The sequence below is a fragment of the Saccostrea echinata genome, unplaced genomic scaffold (assembly GCF_033153115.1).
Source record: "Saccostrea echinata isolate AGI-Se365-2 ecotype Australia unplaced genomic scaffold, CSIRO_AGI_Sech_v1 ptg000044l, whole genome shotgun sequence".
Lineage (NCBI taxonomy): Eukaryota > Metazoa > Mollusca > Bivalvia > Ostreida > Ostreidae > Saccostrea > Saccostrea echinata.
In genome coordinates, this window is record NW_026889793.1 from 2,144,193 (window position 1) to 2,159,221 (window position 15,029).

Genomic DNA, 15,029 nt, shown 5'->3' on the forward strand with positions numbered 1-15,029 from the left:
TGGGGAATTCCAGATTTATTTTTAGTTTAGTTGAAGATCTAATTATAAATTTAAAAAAAGGAGGAAGCCTGGATCCTTTCTGTCCTTCTTCCGGGAACTGTACATAATCGTAGATAACTGTTATGAAAGATATAGTCTGTAAGAAGTCTGTCGAAAAGCATTTAGCACATATGAATGATTTTTTTTTCACTTCACCAGTGATACTTTGACCTTCATTAGAAAAAAATAAATATCAGTCTCTTTGATGAAGAGTGTATTACCAAGCTGAATGAAAACTTATATATAAAAAAATATTGCTATAGTGGAAACGGAAAGTTAATTATTTAGTAGAGTAGCTTGTTTAATTAATAATCACAATCACACGAACACATTAACGACGATCGCCTCCCTCCCAAATGAACACGTGAATGATGTATTATTTTTCTTAAAAGAACTAGAGACCATACAAAGTGCAGTAAGGTAACTTACTTGCATTCCTTTAAAAACCAAGGAAATACACGAATTTAAGTGTTTTATAATAGTGATACTTTAAATTTCATGTAAAAACATTTCTGAAATAAATGAATGTTCCCAATGTTCAAAAGATCCTATCTTATCTTATATTTGATATAAACTTTACGAAAGCAATGCTTGTATCTACTAAACTTAAGCAAAAGAGCACCATCGGTATATCTTTTTGCCAAACATTTTGTCTAGCTCGATGTACGCAGAAACCTTAAGTATTTACAGCATAAAATCTTTCTTATTTTTCGGTAACAGTCACTCTACATACACATGTACTATATTTTAATATCTGACACATATATACTTTTTTTATAATACTAACACCTGCCCTCTGTTAAAGAAATTAGGTTTGTGTCATTCATGATATTGAATGGTTTATCAATGATGAAATAATTGTTACAGATAATCATTCTTGGAGTGGCAATAAGGACTGAAAAATTTCAGAGTACTGAATTTAGGTCATGCTGGTGCATATCCACTCCTATGAATCTTCTGTTCACTAAGTACAGTCGTGCTTTATTAAGTTCACAATTTTTATAACAGTTTTCAGTTTGCGAAAACTTGACTGAAATATTATTAATTATTATACACACTTCTCCCGATGAAATGAATTATTTTGATGATTTTATCTGACAATCAGGTTTTTTTTTTGGCTTTTCCAAAGTCCCTTGACAATATTTTGGGATTTTTCCTATAGAACACAATTGCTTTCAATTGTCTTAATCAAACTGAAATAAAACATACCACTTGATATATTTGCACTTTTTTCAGTGAGCTGACATAGTAATGATATATTTGTACCTTTTCTCTATCATTTTTGTGTAACTCATCTTCTACCGTTTCACATTTTTGTTATAACAGCCTGAAAGGTCATCAAATGCATCTGTGTCATCTTTGTACTTTTTTGTCAGGCATTTAAAATTTAAATTACACTCAACTACATCTACATTTGTTGCAAGTACTTTAGACATAAGGTCTACTTCTTAATACAGAAAACAAAGATGTTATTTGATATTTGTTTATCACGGTTATCAGAAAATACGTACGTACCTATCCTGTTCAAGGAGGCGTAATCAGTAATACATTAGTTATAGAAAAATATCAGTAAAGAGCGTTTATGCCACATTTTTAAAAACATTATTATCGATTAGGTCGTCTGGGACATTCTGTTTCATTCTTAAATCGGTCAACAATTTTGGTCAGTTAATCCTTAAAGTTCCGATTTAAATGATATATTCTACCTATGATGTCATTAAAGTATTTACTTAGAGTAAGTTTCGTTACGTTTTTTGAGTTGTTTTTGTTAGGCTTTATCTTTAAACTTTAAGCAATTAATGAGTAAATATCTTCTCTACTTATATCATTTGTACCTATTTGCAGAAAGCAACAGTTCTGAAGATACGTTTTGGACCATAGGCAAAGAAAATTAAAAAGTGATGTATTGGAAATACATGCTAATGAAGAGTGTGTATTAATGGTATTTTACTTTCATACAGGACGTATTCTTTCACCTGGACATTTTAAACCGTGAGTAAATTATATATATATATATATATATATATATATATATATATATATATATATATATATATATATATATATATATATATATATATATATATATTTTTTTTTTTTTTTTTTTTTTTTTTTTTTTTTTTTTGAGAAAATCAATATTAAGACATAAATACTCATGTTTGACTGTTTTAATTGTTGACTTACCTGAGCAGAAGGCTCCAGTGAGTTTTTTGATCGAAATTTGTCCCTTTTCTGTTTCCGTTACTGTTGTCGAAGTCGCCGTTTTCGTTGTTGTAATCTTTTCCCTAACTTCATCTTAAACTTTAGAACCACTGGACCAATTTCAACTAAACTTGCCATAGAGCATACTAAGGTTAATGGGAGTAAAGGTATTTAATGAAGTATGAAGACAACGCACAGTTATCATACTCAAACGTCCAATGACACAATACAAACCACGACCTGGGCAAACACGGACCTCCGCAAAACATCAGAGTTGGTATCAGATGTAGAAGTAAGCATCCCATTTCGACCGGTCATACCCACCAAGTGCTCTTTGGCCATGATCGGGTAAACGAAAAAAATCCGTAGACAATTCAGTTTGAAAATAATGGCCTTACTATTTGTATAAAAAAAACGTGAGTGAGCACTCAACTAAATGATAGATGGTATTGCTGACAAGACCATTATATCGACCATAGAGTTTGCGGAATGTTGACTTTAAACGAGACTATTGATATCCTTGTTTCATTAACTTCTTTTTCGTGGCTTGTCTTGTTTCGGAAATTGTTCATACGTAGAGCATCCTCTTGTGTATCGAATCAACTAAGAGATATAACCCTACATGCAGGTGATAATGGTATATTGCTGCATAAATAAGAGAAGTTGACGATGGGAAAGTTGAAGTCATCACGTTTATCATTAAGTGTTGTTGTTAAGTTACCATTTACGTCTTTATCCAAATACGAAACTGTATTTTTTTTGTCTCTAGTTCAAAGGGTTATATAGTATCAACATAGGAATGAAATGAATATTGCATATAGATAGGACATCGTCGATATATCTAAATGTTGAATTGAAGGTCATGACAAGTGACTTTTTTCTTTTTATCTAAAAGTTTTAAATTCATTTTGCTTCATATGAATACAAAAAAGTCTGCTAATTACGGGGCGCAATTTGTACCCATGGGAATTCCGACTGACTGTTTGAAGATTTGATCTAAAAAAAGTACATAAATATTGTCGATCAGAAATTCAAGCATCTACTTAATATCAACTTTGAGTACTTGTGTGTACAATCAGAATGTTTTCTACCAAAACAATTTTGCAAATGATCAATGACAAGGTAAGTAAATTGTTCCATTTCTATTGAAAAAAGAGTGATAAAAAGGTAAATTTACGAGTTTCATTTCTATGTAAATGTCATGTCAATGATGTCAGAAAGCCTGGACTTGAATTCATCGTGGAGAATGATTTTATAAAGTATTGAAAAGTCTTACTTTTAGATTTTTAGACCTTTACTCGGCACTGAGGGCCATTGAGCAGTGAGAGATCTTTAATGTCCCAACGCCAGCCGTGACACGGGGCCTCTGTTGTTAAGGTCTCATCCGAAGGACCCGTAACTTTCACCTCAAAGTGCCCAGCGCTTGGCGAAGGAACAGTTGCTACCTATTTTTTTTTATCAACTTAGGTTAGTTGCGGCCGGGGTTCGAACCCACGACCTTCCGATCACGGACAAGCGCTCCACCGACTGAATTCTACTTGTGTACAGATCAGCATTCTAAATCTAATCTTCAATCATAGGGGCATGTGATTTTTCCTGCTCGTAAATTTCCCAAGATCAAAATAAACTTGTTGAACTTACCAGTCTCTACCCAGTATAGAATATCCATTAATATTTTGGAACAAAGAAAATGATGAGACATTGTTCGATCTCCTACAACAAATTCAATTTGAGTGAATCCTTCAGTGTTGAAATAGGCGCCATTTACAGATTTTAAATTCATCTTATCTTTGTACAATTTAGAAGGATTAGCTACGGACCAATAAACATTGGAACTGAACAAAGAAACTGTCTGTATCTAGTAGGAGTCAAAATCTCTCTATCCAAATTTTAATAATGTATAAATTTGGATTTTTAATCGAATGAATAGATTTTCTAATTTTCTCTTTCCCCCCTTGTTTTAGTATTCTTAATGATCCCCTGTAAATGGTCTCCACTTGGATGGAGCGTTCTTAATCTAGTTTAACTCTCCCCATTTTCTTCCTCCTCAACAGCAGAACTATCCCTTTTGACAAGTCCAACAGACAATTCCTCTTGTTTCTACGCTAAAACTTTCTCTAGGGTAAATATCTTTCTGATAAACTGTCTTGGTCTTTGTCCAGCGTCATTTTCGATTCTTTTTTTCTAAACCTATAATAATCAACTACCATGGGTTACCATGGTTTGCATGACTTACAGGTGCAAAGTTATCTTCCCACAATCTCAATTGAAACCGTTGCTTCAAGTTGATACAGTGTTGGCTACAAGCACTTCACGATATTTCCTGAAATGCACTACTAATGCATCAATAACAGATTCTCAAACTGTGAAAGAGTGGACAGTTGATTGGTGTTACATACAATTGAATTTGAGGAAATAATTTTGATATATGTCTTTAAAAGTTCAGCAATGTTAGATGACAATATGCAGACAGACACATCAAACTGTTGTTGCACAACGTCTAAAATAATATTACAACAGACATTATATATGGGCTATAGATATCTTTAAAACGTGCTTTTGGGTACCATTAACAAATTGAAATATTGCGTAATGCGCCAGGTCATTTTATAGAACGCGTATTCATAGAGGACAAAATCGAGCGCAATAAAATGCAATAAATATTTCAGAATATTTTTTAATAAAACATAGAGTCCTTTTGCCACCTCAGGGGTATGTAAAACTCAAGTATTTTAATTCGTTTGTTTTCAACAACGGTTCTTAATATTGAGGTCATGTTTACGTTTATATACGTATGTACATCTACGTTCTTCCTGTCTGGTATTTAGGTCAAATAAACAGTGTGTATAAAATACAGTCAATTCATTTCAACAGTTATTATTCCCTTAGAGAGGATCAATAAGTCTGAAATTCGATTCAATATTTTTATAATTTTCATGTTGAAAGAACTTTATGAATATTAGACAAGAGTTACAGAGAGAACAGTCAGAAAAAATTAAAATTGTATTTCTTAATTTTAATGATGTCAAAAATTAAATAAAATAATTTATGAAAATTGTTTTATAGAAACAAAGAAAATTAACACATACAATTGTATATACGATCCTTTTCAGCACAACTAAATTTAGTATTGACGGGTTGTATAATGTAAATAGATAATTCATAAAGAATATTTTAAAAATTCCGGAATAATATGCTTTCGTTGGAAATAAAAATGTTATGTACTGTAGTATTGACGAGTATAAGAAAAAGACTTGTTCAAATTGACAATCTCGTGCCTAATATGAATATCAACAAAATATTCTAAAGTTAGAAGAAAATATTGTATTTTTTTTATGTCTGCAAAGACGAAGGCTAAAATGTTTTAACTTTAGACATGGTTGTTTTAATTCCTTTTAAGGAGAAAAAAATCCTTTAATAATAGATGGTAAACATTCATCTACTGCACATCATCATAAAAGAATACAATCTAGCGTTTGTCTACAATTTCCGCGGCTAAAGCCTGGTAGATACATAATTGGTTCCCAATCAGCCCTTAGTTAAGAACTGAAATAGAAGAAAGATTTTTTTCTACAATATAATGATGTCCAATTAAACTAAAAAATAATTAATCGGATCATTTTTACAACTGTGCTTATTTTTGTCTTAATCTTGGAAACTTACCAAAAGATATTTTAAAACTATTTCTAAACTAAAGCAGGGCCGTCGCCAGATTTCTGGAAAAGAGGGTTTCGAGAGGGGTCTGGGAGTGCCATACCCACTCCGTGCCAATTTATTTTTAGAAATGAGTACTTTTTTGCAGGGTTCTGGTGCAGACATTTTTTTTTTCATACGTAATAAATGGGCTTGGGGTAAAAAGCTGAGTGGAGTTTTGTGGAGTTACGGAGTGGAATCTGTATTATAACAGTACAGAAAGTTTGAGAACAAAACAATTTCTTTTGCATACTATCTCTCCCCTTCAATGTCATTTTGGATTTGTAACAAGAATGAAACAAGAAAGAAAGGAAATCCATGCAGCCAAATACTAATGACCTTTAAATGTCAAACAGAGAATCACCTACAAATGCTTTTAAAAAACAAAGACTAGGTAATACATTAACAACATCTAAACTAAGCTCAGATATATGACCCTGCTCGCCTATCCAAATCAGACAGACCTAGTAAGAGGTGTTGACAGCTTTAATATCAAACAGAGAAAGAGTAAACAACTGCACTGCGGAACTGATAACAACAATTGAATTATAAAGGCATATAATTCAAATACCTTTTTTTGGTTTTACTGTTAAAGTGCAAAATACTTTATTTGTTGACACATGTATTTGAAGGTCACTATTCTTTTCCTCTTAATTTGTTTATTAACATACACATGTATCTCCCTTTCTCTGGTTAAATTAAGGGAAATGCTACATAATGTAAATGTATAGTCTACATGTATTTTGTCAACTGGGTCTATCAAAGTTATATGTCAAGGATTAATTATAAGAGACAAAAAGGAAAATATTTATCGAAATATACCCAACAACTTATGTTGTTATTTTTAAATTTTTGTAAGTACACATTGTGCATTTTAAACAATGATGTATTATTCACTCTTAAAATTTTTACCTTCGTTTCTTGGGGAGGGGACTGTGTGTTGATTCTTACCTATGATTAGTTTCACCAATATTTGGAAAGAAAAGCTTATTTTATAAATGTGACTCATAACAGAAATTATATATATGAAAAGTAGTACTAAAACATTTTTAAAACATATTATTACATCCTTACTGTTGAGTTAACTTTCTGATCAATGTATCACGTGCAGTCTATCGACCAGTACATGTTTCACTGATGCAGCTGTTTGTTGAAAATAATGGTGAAGACTTTCTGACAGAATTAATTTAATTGGAGGATGGGAACTTTAAAGAATGTCGATCCCCATAATCATGCTGAAATGTGTTTGGTTACTCATTGTTTTAAAAAAGAAGACTCAAGTAGGATGCTGTCAACTTAATTCTGTTATTAAAATAATATGGTTTGCTACAAAAATCATTACATTAAAATTTATTTTACTTTGTCTTTGTTGTTGGGTACAAGAATGAATATATACCTTATTTAACTTAAGTTTTATTTTCAAAAAATCCTTACAACAATTACCAGGGGCATGTTTTACAAAAGAAATTACGACTAAGACCAAACACTTTAGATGATAATGTATTAAAATCTTGCAAAATCAATTATTCTGTTAGAAATTGCTTGCATAATGATAACTATCTAAATTAATTTTTAGAGGATTAAAAACATTTTCAAATCAACGTTAAAAAGAAAGATAATCTTAAAATTATATTTTCTCTTAGTCATAAGTTCTTTTGTGAAACAGACCCAAGACGTCTTATGAGCATTATTTGCCCTATTTCAAAGAATGTCTAAGAAGTTTTTCCTGCAAATATGCCCTTGGTTTGAAATATCCAGAGACGTTATTGTCCATTGAAGAATCAGGTCTCAATTATCTGATCATAAACATGTGTTACAAAATTTAATTACATCTTATCAATTATTAAATGCTTTTTTCACCACAGCTATTTCTCTTTTTGTAAAATTATAACCCAGTGATCATTCCTGAATAACGATGAAATTTTTATTAGGTAACATGTATCTACATGTATGTGATCCGATACTGTCGAACTTGAAAAAGTGATTGTGTGTTGAATGTGTGATTTTATTTTAACTGCATTCCTAATTCTGATATATTGTATTTATACCAAATTGTAAACTATGCCCAACTGTAATTTTAGATTCTTTTCTGCTGACAAAAGAATAATTCAGTTCATTTTATAGCATATTTGTTTTTACAAGCAACAACTGAGTAATCATTTCTAATGCAGTAATTAAATCTGTCAGGACTCCTCGCCCGTTGGGATGGGAGTGCATGTGGGTCGCTTAGTCTCTGCTACCCAGAATAAAAAAGCTATTCCCATTGCTGAGTTGACATTTGAAGGTCATGATTTTTTTTCGTTTGATCATTCATTCATTCATTTCATTGTCAATATGGTTCATACAACATGAACTGGTTTCTGACTAATTGTAACATTTATTCTGAAATCAGGGAGTTTCCAAGTGTCTGAGGGATCACAGACATCAGTTATAGCTGGTGCATACAGAAATGAGAGAGGGAAGGAGGGGGAACTGTGTTCAATGACAGGAATATTTTTTCCAACTGCCATGAATACAGACCCTAAAATGTGCTACTACCCCAAACTCACGCTACACGGTTTGCAAGAAACGAAAAGTGCACGAAAGTCACACCCTTTTTTGGGGGTAGTAGCATGTCTCAGGGTCTGTACATCTAAGCTTCTGTAGTGCTTCTTGCAATTTACCGATACCACACCCGCCCCCGCCCCGAAGAGGGAGATATGTAAATAGTTACACAAAATGAGAAATAACAAACAATAAATAGAGATACAGAAAAAGATTGACCTTCAAATATCAACAAAGAGGGTAGCTTGCACTTTAATAGTAAACCCCCCCCCCCCCCCCAAAAAAAAAAAAAAACCCAAAAAACAAAACAAATAGATAAATAAATAAATAACCAGTTATTTAAGTAATTAAACATTATAATAATTCAATCCTTAGTGAAGTTGTTTGCTATCTATCCGTTTGATTTTAAAGCTGCCAACACCTCTTACCAGGTTTGTCTGTTTGGGATAGCACTGCAGTGTCATATTACCTAGCCTTTGTTATGAAAAACAATTCTAGGTGATTTTTTTTTAACTTTATGTACAAACTCCACTCCATGACTCCACAAAACTCCACTCCATGACTCCACAAAACTCCACTCCACTCCACTCAGCTTTTTACCCAAGCCAAATAAATGAAATCTAGCATTATTACTTCCAACCCATAAATAGTGAATTTAACATGTTTCAAAAATAATATTTTATTTAAAAAAGGGGTTGAAATCGCACCTAAAACACCCCACTTTTCGACAGCCTTGCTAAAAGCGTTGTTTACATTGTATAAATAGACTTTACTCAAGATACAGGTATATGTTCTTATCTATCACTATATAAACATCTATTTATATCATAGGGGAATTACCAGACTGAGACTAAATGAATTGCCAGGCTTTATAAAATGCCTTAAAATAAAATATTACGATAAAAATTTCAAAATTCGTCACAATATGTTACCATATAAGTAAGGGAAATTCGTCTTTACTTTCACAGTATGAGAGCCGTAAGGATAAACAAATCTTATAACTTTTTGCCTTATATTTTTGAAACCGGTGACTAATAAATAATAGAAACTATTCTAAAAACTTTTCTACATCTATAATTCATTATTCATTTATGTTAGATAAATACGTAATTCGGACAGTTTTATGTATTTCTAATGTTCTTTGAAATAACTATTTTTTTTAATAATGGTATGGTGCAATATTTAAAATGCTTAAGTGCTTTTATTTGATTTTTTAATGGAATAAAACTTGTTTTGTAGTAAAAAGAAAAATGACCAAAACAACCGGTATGCAGCCTTTGAGACGATGTTTATCGGAAAGCAATGGACAGGATCAACGCCAAAAAGAGAGAATAAGGAGTAAAAGTCTTCAGTTTGAACCTACATTTAGCATAGCAACAAAAAACAAAGAAAAAGTTGGAACAGAAAAGATTTCAGTAAATTTTCATACTTATTTAATACTAGCAATTGCATGTCTCGTACTGGATGCTGCAGAGCTTAGAAAATGCACATTGTGTGCTAACTGCAAGAATAACAAGAAAAATAGCCATCAAAAAAGCAAAGATCAGGAGGCACAAACAATCCGTGTTAAGAGTTTAATGAATGATTGTCTTAATGAATTAGACCAGGATGATTCAGAAAAACATTTGAAAAATATACAGGGATATCATCTAGCAAACACACGTGTTTCATTGCAGAAATTATTTCCATTTTTGTATGAAGATTACTTCAACTGTGTAAATTTGGTGCATAGAACAATTATTAAAGCGTTCCCTCTCTTCGACTGCTCTAGCAATTTTGAAGAGTACGTTCAAAAAGAATTAAATTCAGCTCAATTTATCAATCCTCTCAATTCAGCACCATTAGAAAGAAATCCACATTCAATGAATATGGAAATGATTCGTATTAGCACCTTTAGTAATTTCCCACAGACAACTTCTGTGTCTACTGTAAGACTTGCCAAAGAGGGTTTTTATTACACTGGCGAAGGAGACAAAGTCGCCTGTTTTGCATGTGGCTTGCATCGAGATGGATGGAGAGCAGCTGATGATCCCAGAGAGATTCACATTCGATTGTCGCCGAATTGTCCATTTCTAAACTCTTGTCAATCTGAAAATGTTCCTATACAAGAAGGAGAGAATATTGGAAGCAGCCAAATGGAAATACAACCACGAGGAGATAGTGGCGAATCGACTTCGGGACACGTCATTCAAACAGGAGAAGGAAACATTTTGCAGAACTCAACACTGTCAATGTCAAACAATGAAATTAGGCTAAGAGAAAATACAGGTTACTCAGTGCCGACATATTCTGCTTCCAACTCTAGTCAACAAGAAGACGAGTTCAACCTCAAATCTTTAGAGAGACAAGAGAGGGAAAGACCTCTTCAAAGATCTAGAGCATTACAAGAAAAAATCAACGTCTTTCTGAGAAGCTTAGACCCACTTGGAATTAATTTTGACCGTCCGAAGTACCCTGCTTATGCAGTTGTCGCAACAAGAGTGAGTTCGTTTAATGACTGGCCATCAAGTATAACACAAACTCCACGTGATCTCGCTTTGGCAGGTTTTCTATACGTGGGGTACGGAGATTACACCCGCTGTTTCTTCTGTGGTGGTGGATTACGTAATTGGGAACCAGGGGATGACCCCTGGATTGAACATGCCAGATGGTTTCCAAAGTGTGCTTTCTTGAGACAGAACAAAGGAGACGAATTTGTTGCACTAGTGCAAATTGAACATAACGAAACGGTAAGGAATAATGAAGAAAACTATATTGCCAAAAATAATACTAAATAGTTTTACCGTATAAATGTATTTAAATGCAATGGAAACGTAAAATAATATGTTTGTTTTGTGAGTTATTCATATGAAAAATTAATGAATAAATGGAAATTTACAGGAGGCATCAGAGGAGGCCATGAACGCAGAAGAGGGTGCAACATCTACCAGATGTAGAAGCAACAATAAATCAACAGGAACAGAAGAAAAGAACACAACAGCTTCTGACATTTTCGATTTAGTATCTGTTCAGAGTATTCTTGAAATGGGTTACACTCGACAGGCTGTGAAGGAAGCATTTGATCTCCTGAGAATGACAAAACGTATTTAAACTTCTATCTGAAACAATGCAAAAGATTTTTAAAAAAAATTATTAAAACTTTAAAACAATCGAACAGGGTTTTTTGTTTTAATCTCATTGACTCTTTGTTCGTCTTGTTTCAACTGTGTTGAATTTATATTTCCAGATGTAGAAGAAATCTCAGGAGAAGACTTGATAGACGTCATTCTGTCTAAGGAGGAAAACAGTACAAGACCAGATATCCAATCTGCTACTCGCAACTCTGAACCCAAACTCTTGGAAGGAAATGACACTGGACATACAAATGAATCCACTAAAAAGGAAGACAGTTCAAATATAGGTTCCACGAGCGGTAATCAATAATAACAAACTCAATGTCTTTGATCATCTATGCATAATTAATAAGGAAGATTAACAGATATAATGAAAATAAAAGTATGATACTGAACAAGCCACGGTAAATTTTTGATTTCAAAAATGATTCATATGGGTGATTTTTTTTTAACTTTAAAAATTGTATAGGGGCATAACTTTTTAACAAAATTTGAAAATTAAATTGTGTAACTGTTGATTATGTTCAGGTGCAAAAGATTCTCCATCTACTATTGGTTCTCTCGACTGCTCGAACAATTCCTTGTCATCCTTCTCAATAGAAGGTATGTTTACTTTAATCATGGAATATATTCATTCATATTTGTTAATTCCAATTAAATTGCTTACCTTTCTTTAAAAATCTTATTGCTGGGTTCACTCTTATAATAATTGATTTGAAATTTTAATTTCAGACACCAAGTCTTTGATTGAAGAAAACAGGAAACTAAAAGATCTCCGACTTTGTAAAATCTGTCTTGAGAACGACGCATCTATCGCCATGCTACCTTGTGGTCATCTCTGCTGTTGTCTAGACTGTGCCCCGGCTATGAGGAAATGTCCAATATGTCGGCAGTTTGTGAAAGGGACGGTGAGAACATGGCTGGTGTAGAGAGGTCTGAGTAAAACAAAGATGACAGTGTAATACTTTAAACATCATTTTTGAAATCTTTAAAAAAAAAAAAAAAAATTACATGGTTAATAATTGTGAATTTCCATTGATTATAATTATGTTATTTCTGCAATAAAGCTTTCAGTTTAATGCATATTAAGCTTTTTTTTCTCTATTTACAGTAAAACACACTTATACCAAACACGATTATAATGAATTAAAAACTTACATCGAAGTGATTTTTATTCCCCCTGACTTTAAAATATATTGTAAACTTAACAGTTACAAAGAATTATGCTGATAACAAAGCAAAATATTACGTCCCTGATACTTCCTTATAAGCGTTTTTACTGTATTTAGTGTTAGATTTTACATATTACATGTAATGTCTGAATATGTTACTGTATGTCATTCAACTCGATCATTTTTTATTTTAAAAATCATTAAAAAAGACACTGATTAGTTGTATCCTTAATGTGGAATAAACAAAGATTCCCTTGCTAGATAATGCTTAAACTACATATTCACTATATTGTAGGCTTTGCCATCACAAATGACCTTTAAATCACAACCTTTAAAGAAGCTTCACTTCTTGTACAAACTATTTGAAACTGAAATATATGTATTTTACTTCACCAAGTAATATTTTATGTACTAATTTAAGATTTTGAAATTGACAAGTCTGAAAAAAGTTTGCAAATATTTGTCCTTATATAATATGGAATATGTTTTGTTTCATTGTGAATAGAGGAATTAGAAATCTATCGTTAGAATAATGTTTCAATGTTGCATAAGGGTGATCTCTGTTGTTTAAAACTGTGTTCAAGCTATGAAGAAGTATCCTGATTGCCAAGGGACCTGAGAATTTTGCTATTGCAACAAAAATACAACGACATTTGTATTTCATGTTTAATTTTCATTAATAAAGCCAACTTAATCGAGGCGTTTAAATCAATGACTCAGTTTCAGTATTATTTTATATTTGTCTTAATGGTGAAAATTGAGTCCAGTGTGAGAATATTTCATTATATATCTTTGACTAAAAATTGTGCTCCCCCCCCCCCCCCAAAAAAAAAATGCAATTGCATATGTTAGCTGTGATCATTAATATAGAAAACGGCATTTAAAAATGGAATGGTCGCTTGAAAAAAGTATCTTAAATTAATGAGTTAAAGTATCTTTTCACGTTATCCTTTAATTTTAAAAAGTTATTTTAATTCTACTTACAAGTTTTCATTAATTAATTGGCACATGTATATAAATATAATTTTCTGAAACAAAATCTATTGCTGCAAAATAATTCTGAAATGTAAATTTGAAAATTGATATGCATTTCAAAATTTCCATGTGAAGGTTTTTTTCTTCAGAAGTGGACGACGTGCCTTTTCACACTAGTTGTTTAAATCATACCTGGGTTCAAAATATGAAACAAATATATTGTTTTGTTAAACAAATGATCTAGAATTTGACATTAAATTTTGCAATAGTACGAATCAAGGTCATTTAATAAGAATATTTACTTACTGATCCGACAATCTATCTTAAAATCATACTTTTGACAATGGGTTATCATGTTCACAACGTTCTGTACCATTGTCAGTATCCCATGCTATAGTTTAAACACCTTAAACATACTTGCTATGACTTACGGTGTATATTTTCACTCCATATAAAGAGCAAAAATATTTTAAAAGCAAAAGAATGAATTGCTAAATTCTGTTTACATTGAAATACAATTAACACTGGTATGACTCTGTGAGGCAGCATAGTTGATGATTTTTAAGTATATTCTGTTTACAGTGTAAAATGATTTACATTAGTATGACTGTCTGAGGCAGCATTGTCGATGATTTTTTTTATGTTCTAGCTGTTTACAGAATGACTGTTTGAGGCAGCATAGTTGATGGATATTTATTATATTCTGTTAACAGTGTTAAATAATTTACATTTGTATGACAGTCTGACGCACCATAGTCGATGATTTTTTATGTTCTGTTTATGGTATAAAACAATTAACATCAGTATGACTGTCTGAGATGGCATAGTTGATGATCTTGTATTATATCCTCTTTAAAGTGTTAAACAGTTTCCATCATTACAATGGTCTGGGGTGGTATTGTTGATGTTTTTCAATCATATTGCGTTTACAGTGTAAAACAATTACAGTTGTATGGGGCATTTTACAAAAGTATGACTGTCACCATAGTTGATGACATAATATTATATTCTGTTTTATAGTAAAGTTTCATCAATATTTGCTGACACTTTACTATACTCTGTTTACAGTGTAGGTTATCGACAAGTTTGTGGCGTGTTTGTTTTCCCATCTTTTTTGCCAATTCTTCTAGTCATATTTTTTACCTTATGTATATTAATATCCTTATAAGGGATATATTGAAATATGGGCATGTGTAATTTTTGTACATATTTGGTTAATTTGTTTGGCACTCTAATAAATGCCCATTTACGACAAATAGTTTGCTGTTATATTTGCAAAAAAAAAAAAAAA

General features: G+C 32.0%; 1 protein-coding gene across 1 annotated transcript; it reads left to right on the top strand.

The window, feature by feature from the left end:
• Positions 1–8,139: 8,139 nt before the first annotated feature.
• Positions 8,140–12,578, top strand: LOC133201448 (baculoviral IAP repeat-containing protein 3-like). The gene is made up of 7 exons (XM_061337251.1): positions 8,140–8,218; positions 8,327–8,491; positions 9,718–11,207; positions 11,359–11,560; positions 11,705–11,890; positions 12,120–12,194; positions 12,324–12,578. The coding sequence occupies exons 1-7, from the start codon at positions 8,140–8,142 to the stop codon at positions 12,518–12,520; spliced, it is 2,394 nt and encodes a 797-aa protein (XP_061193235.1). The 3' UTR covers positions 12,521–12,578.
• The last annotated feature ends 2,451 nt before the right edge of the window (positions 12,579–15,029 follow it).

What these genes read in the sequence shown, in the direction of transcription:
- LOC133201448 (XM_061337251.1), top strand. Translation starts at nt 8,140, where the DNA reads ATGGGAGTGCATGTGGGTCGCTTAGTCTCTGCTACCCAGAATAAAAAA. An exon ending in TCTCCTGAGAATGACAAAAC is followed by an intron (nt 11,561 to 11,704) that starts GTATTTAAACTT and finishes TTATATTTCCAG; the next exon opens with ATGTAGAAGAAATCTCAGGA. An exon ending in AAATATAGGTTCCACGAGCG is followed by an intron (nt 11,891 to 12,119) that starts GTAATCAATAAT and finishes GATTATGTTCAG; the next exon opens with GTGCAAAAGATTCTCCATCT.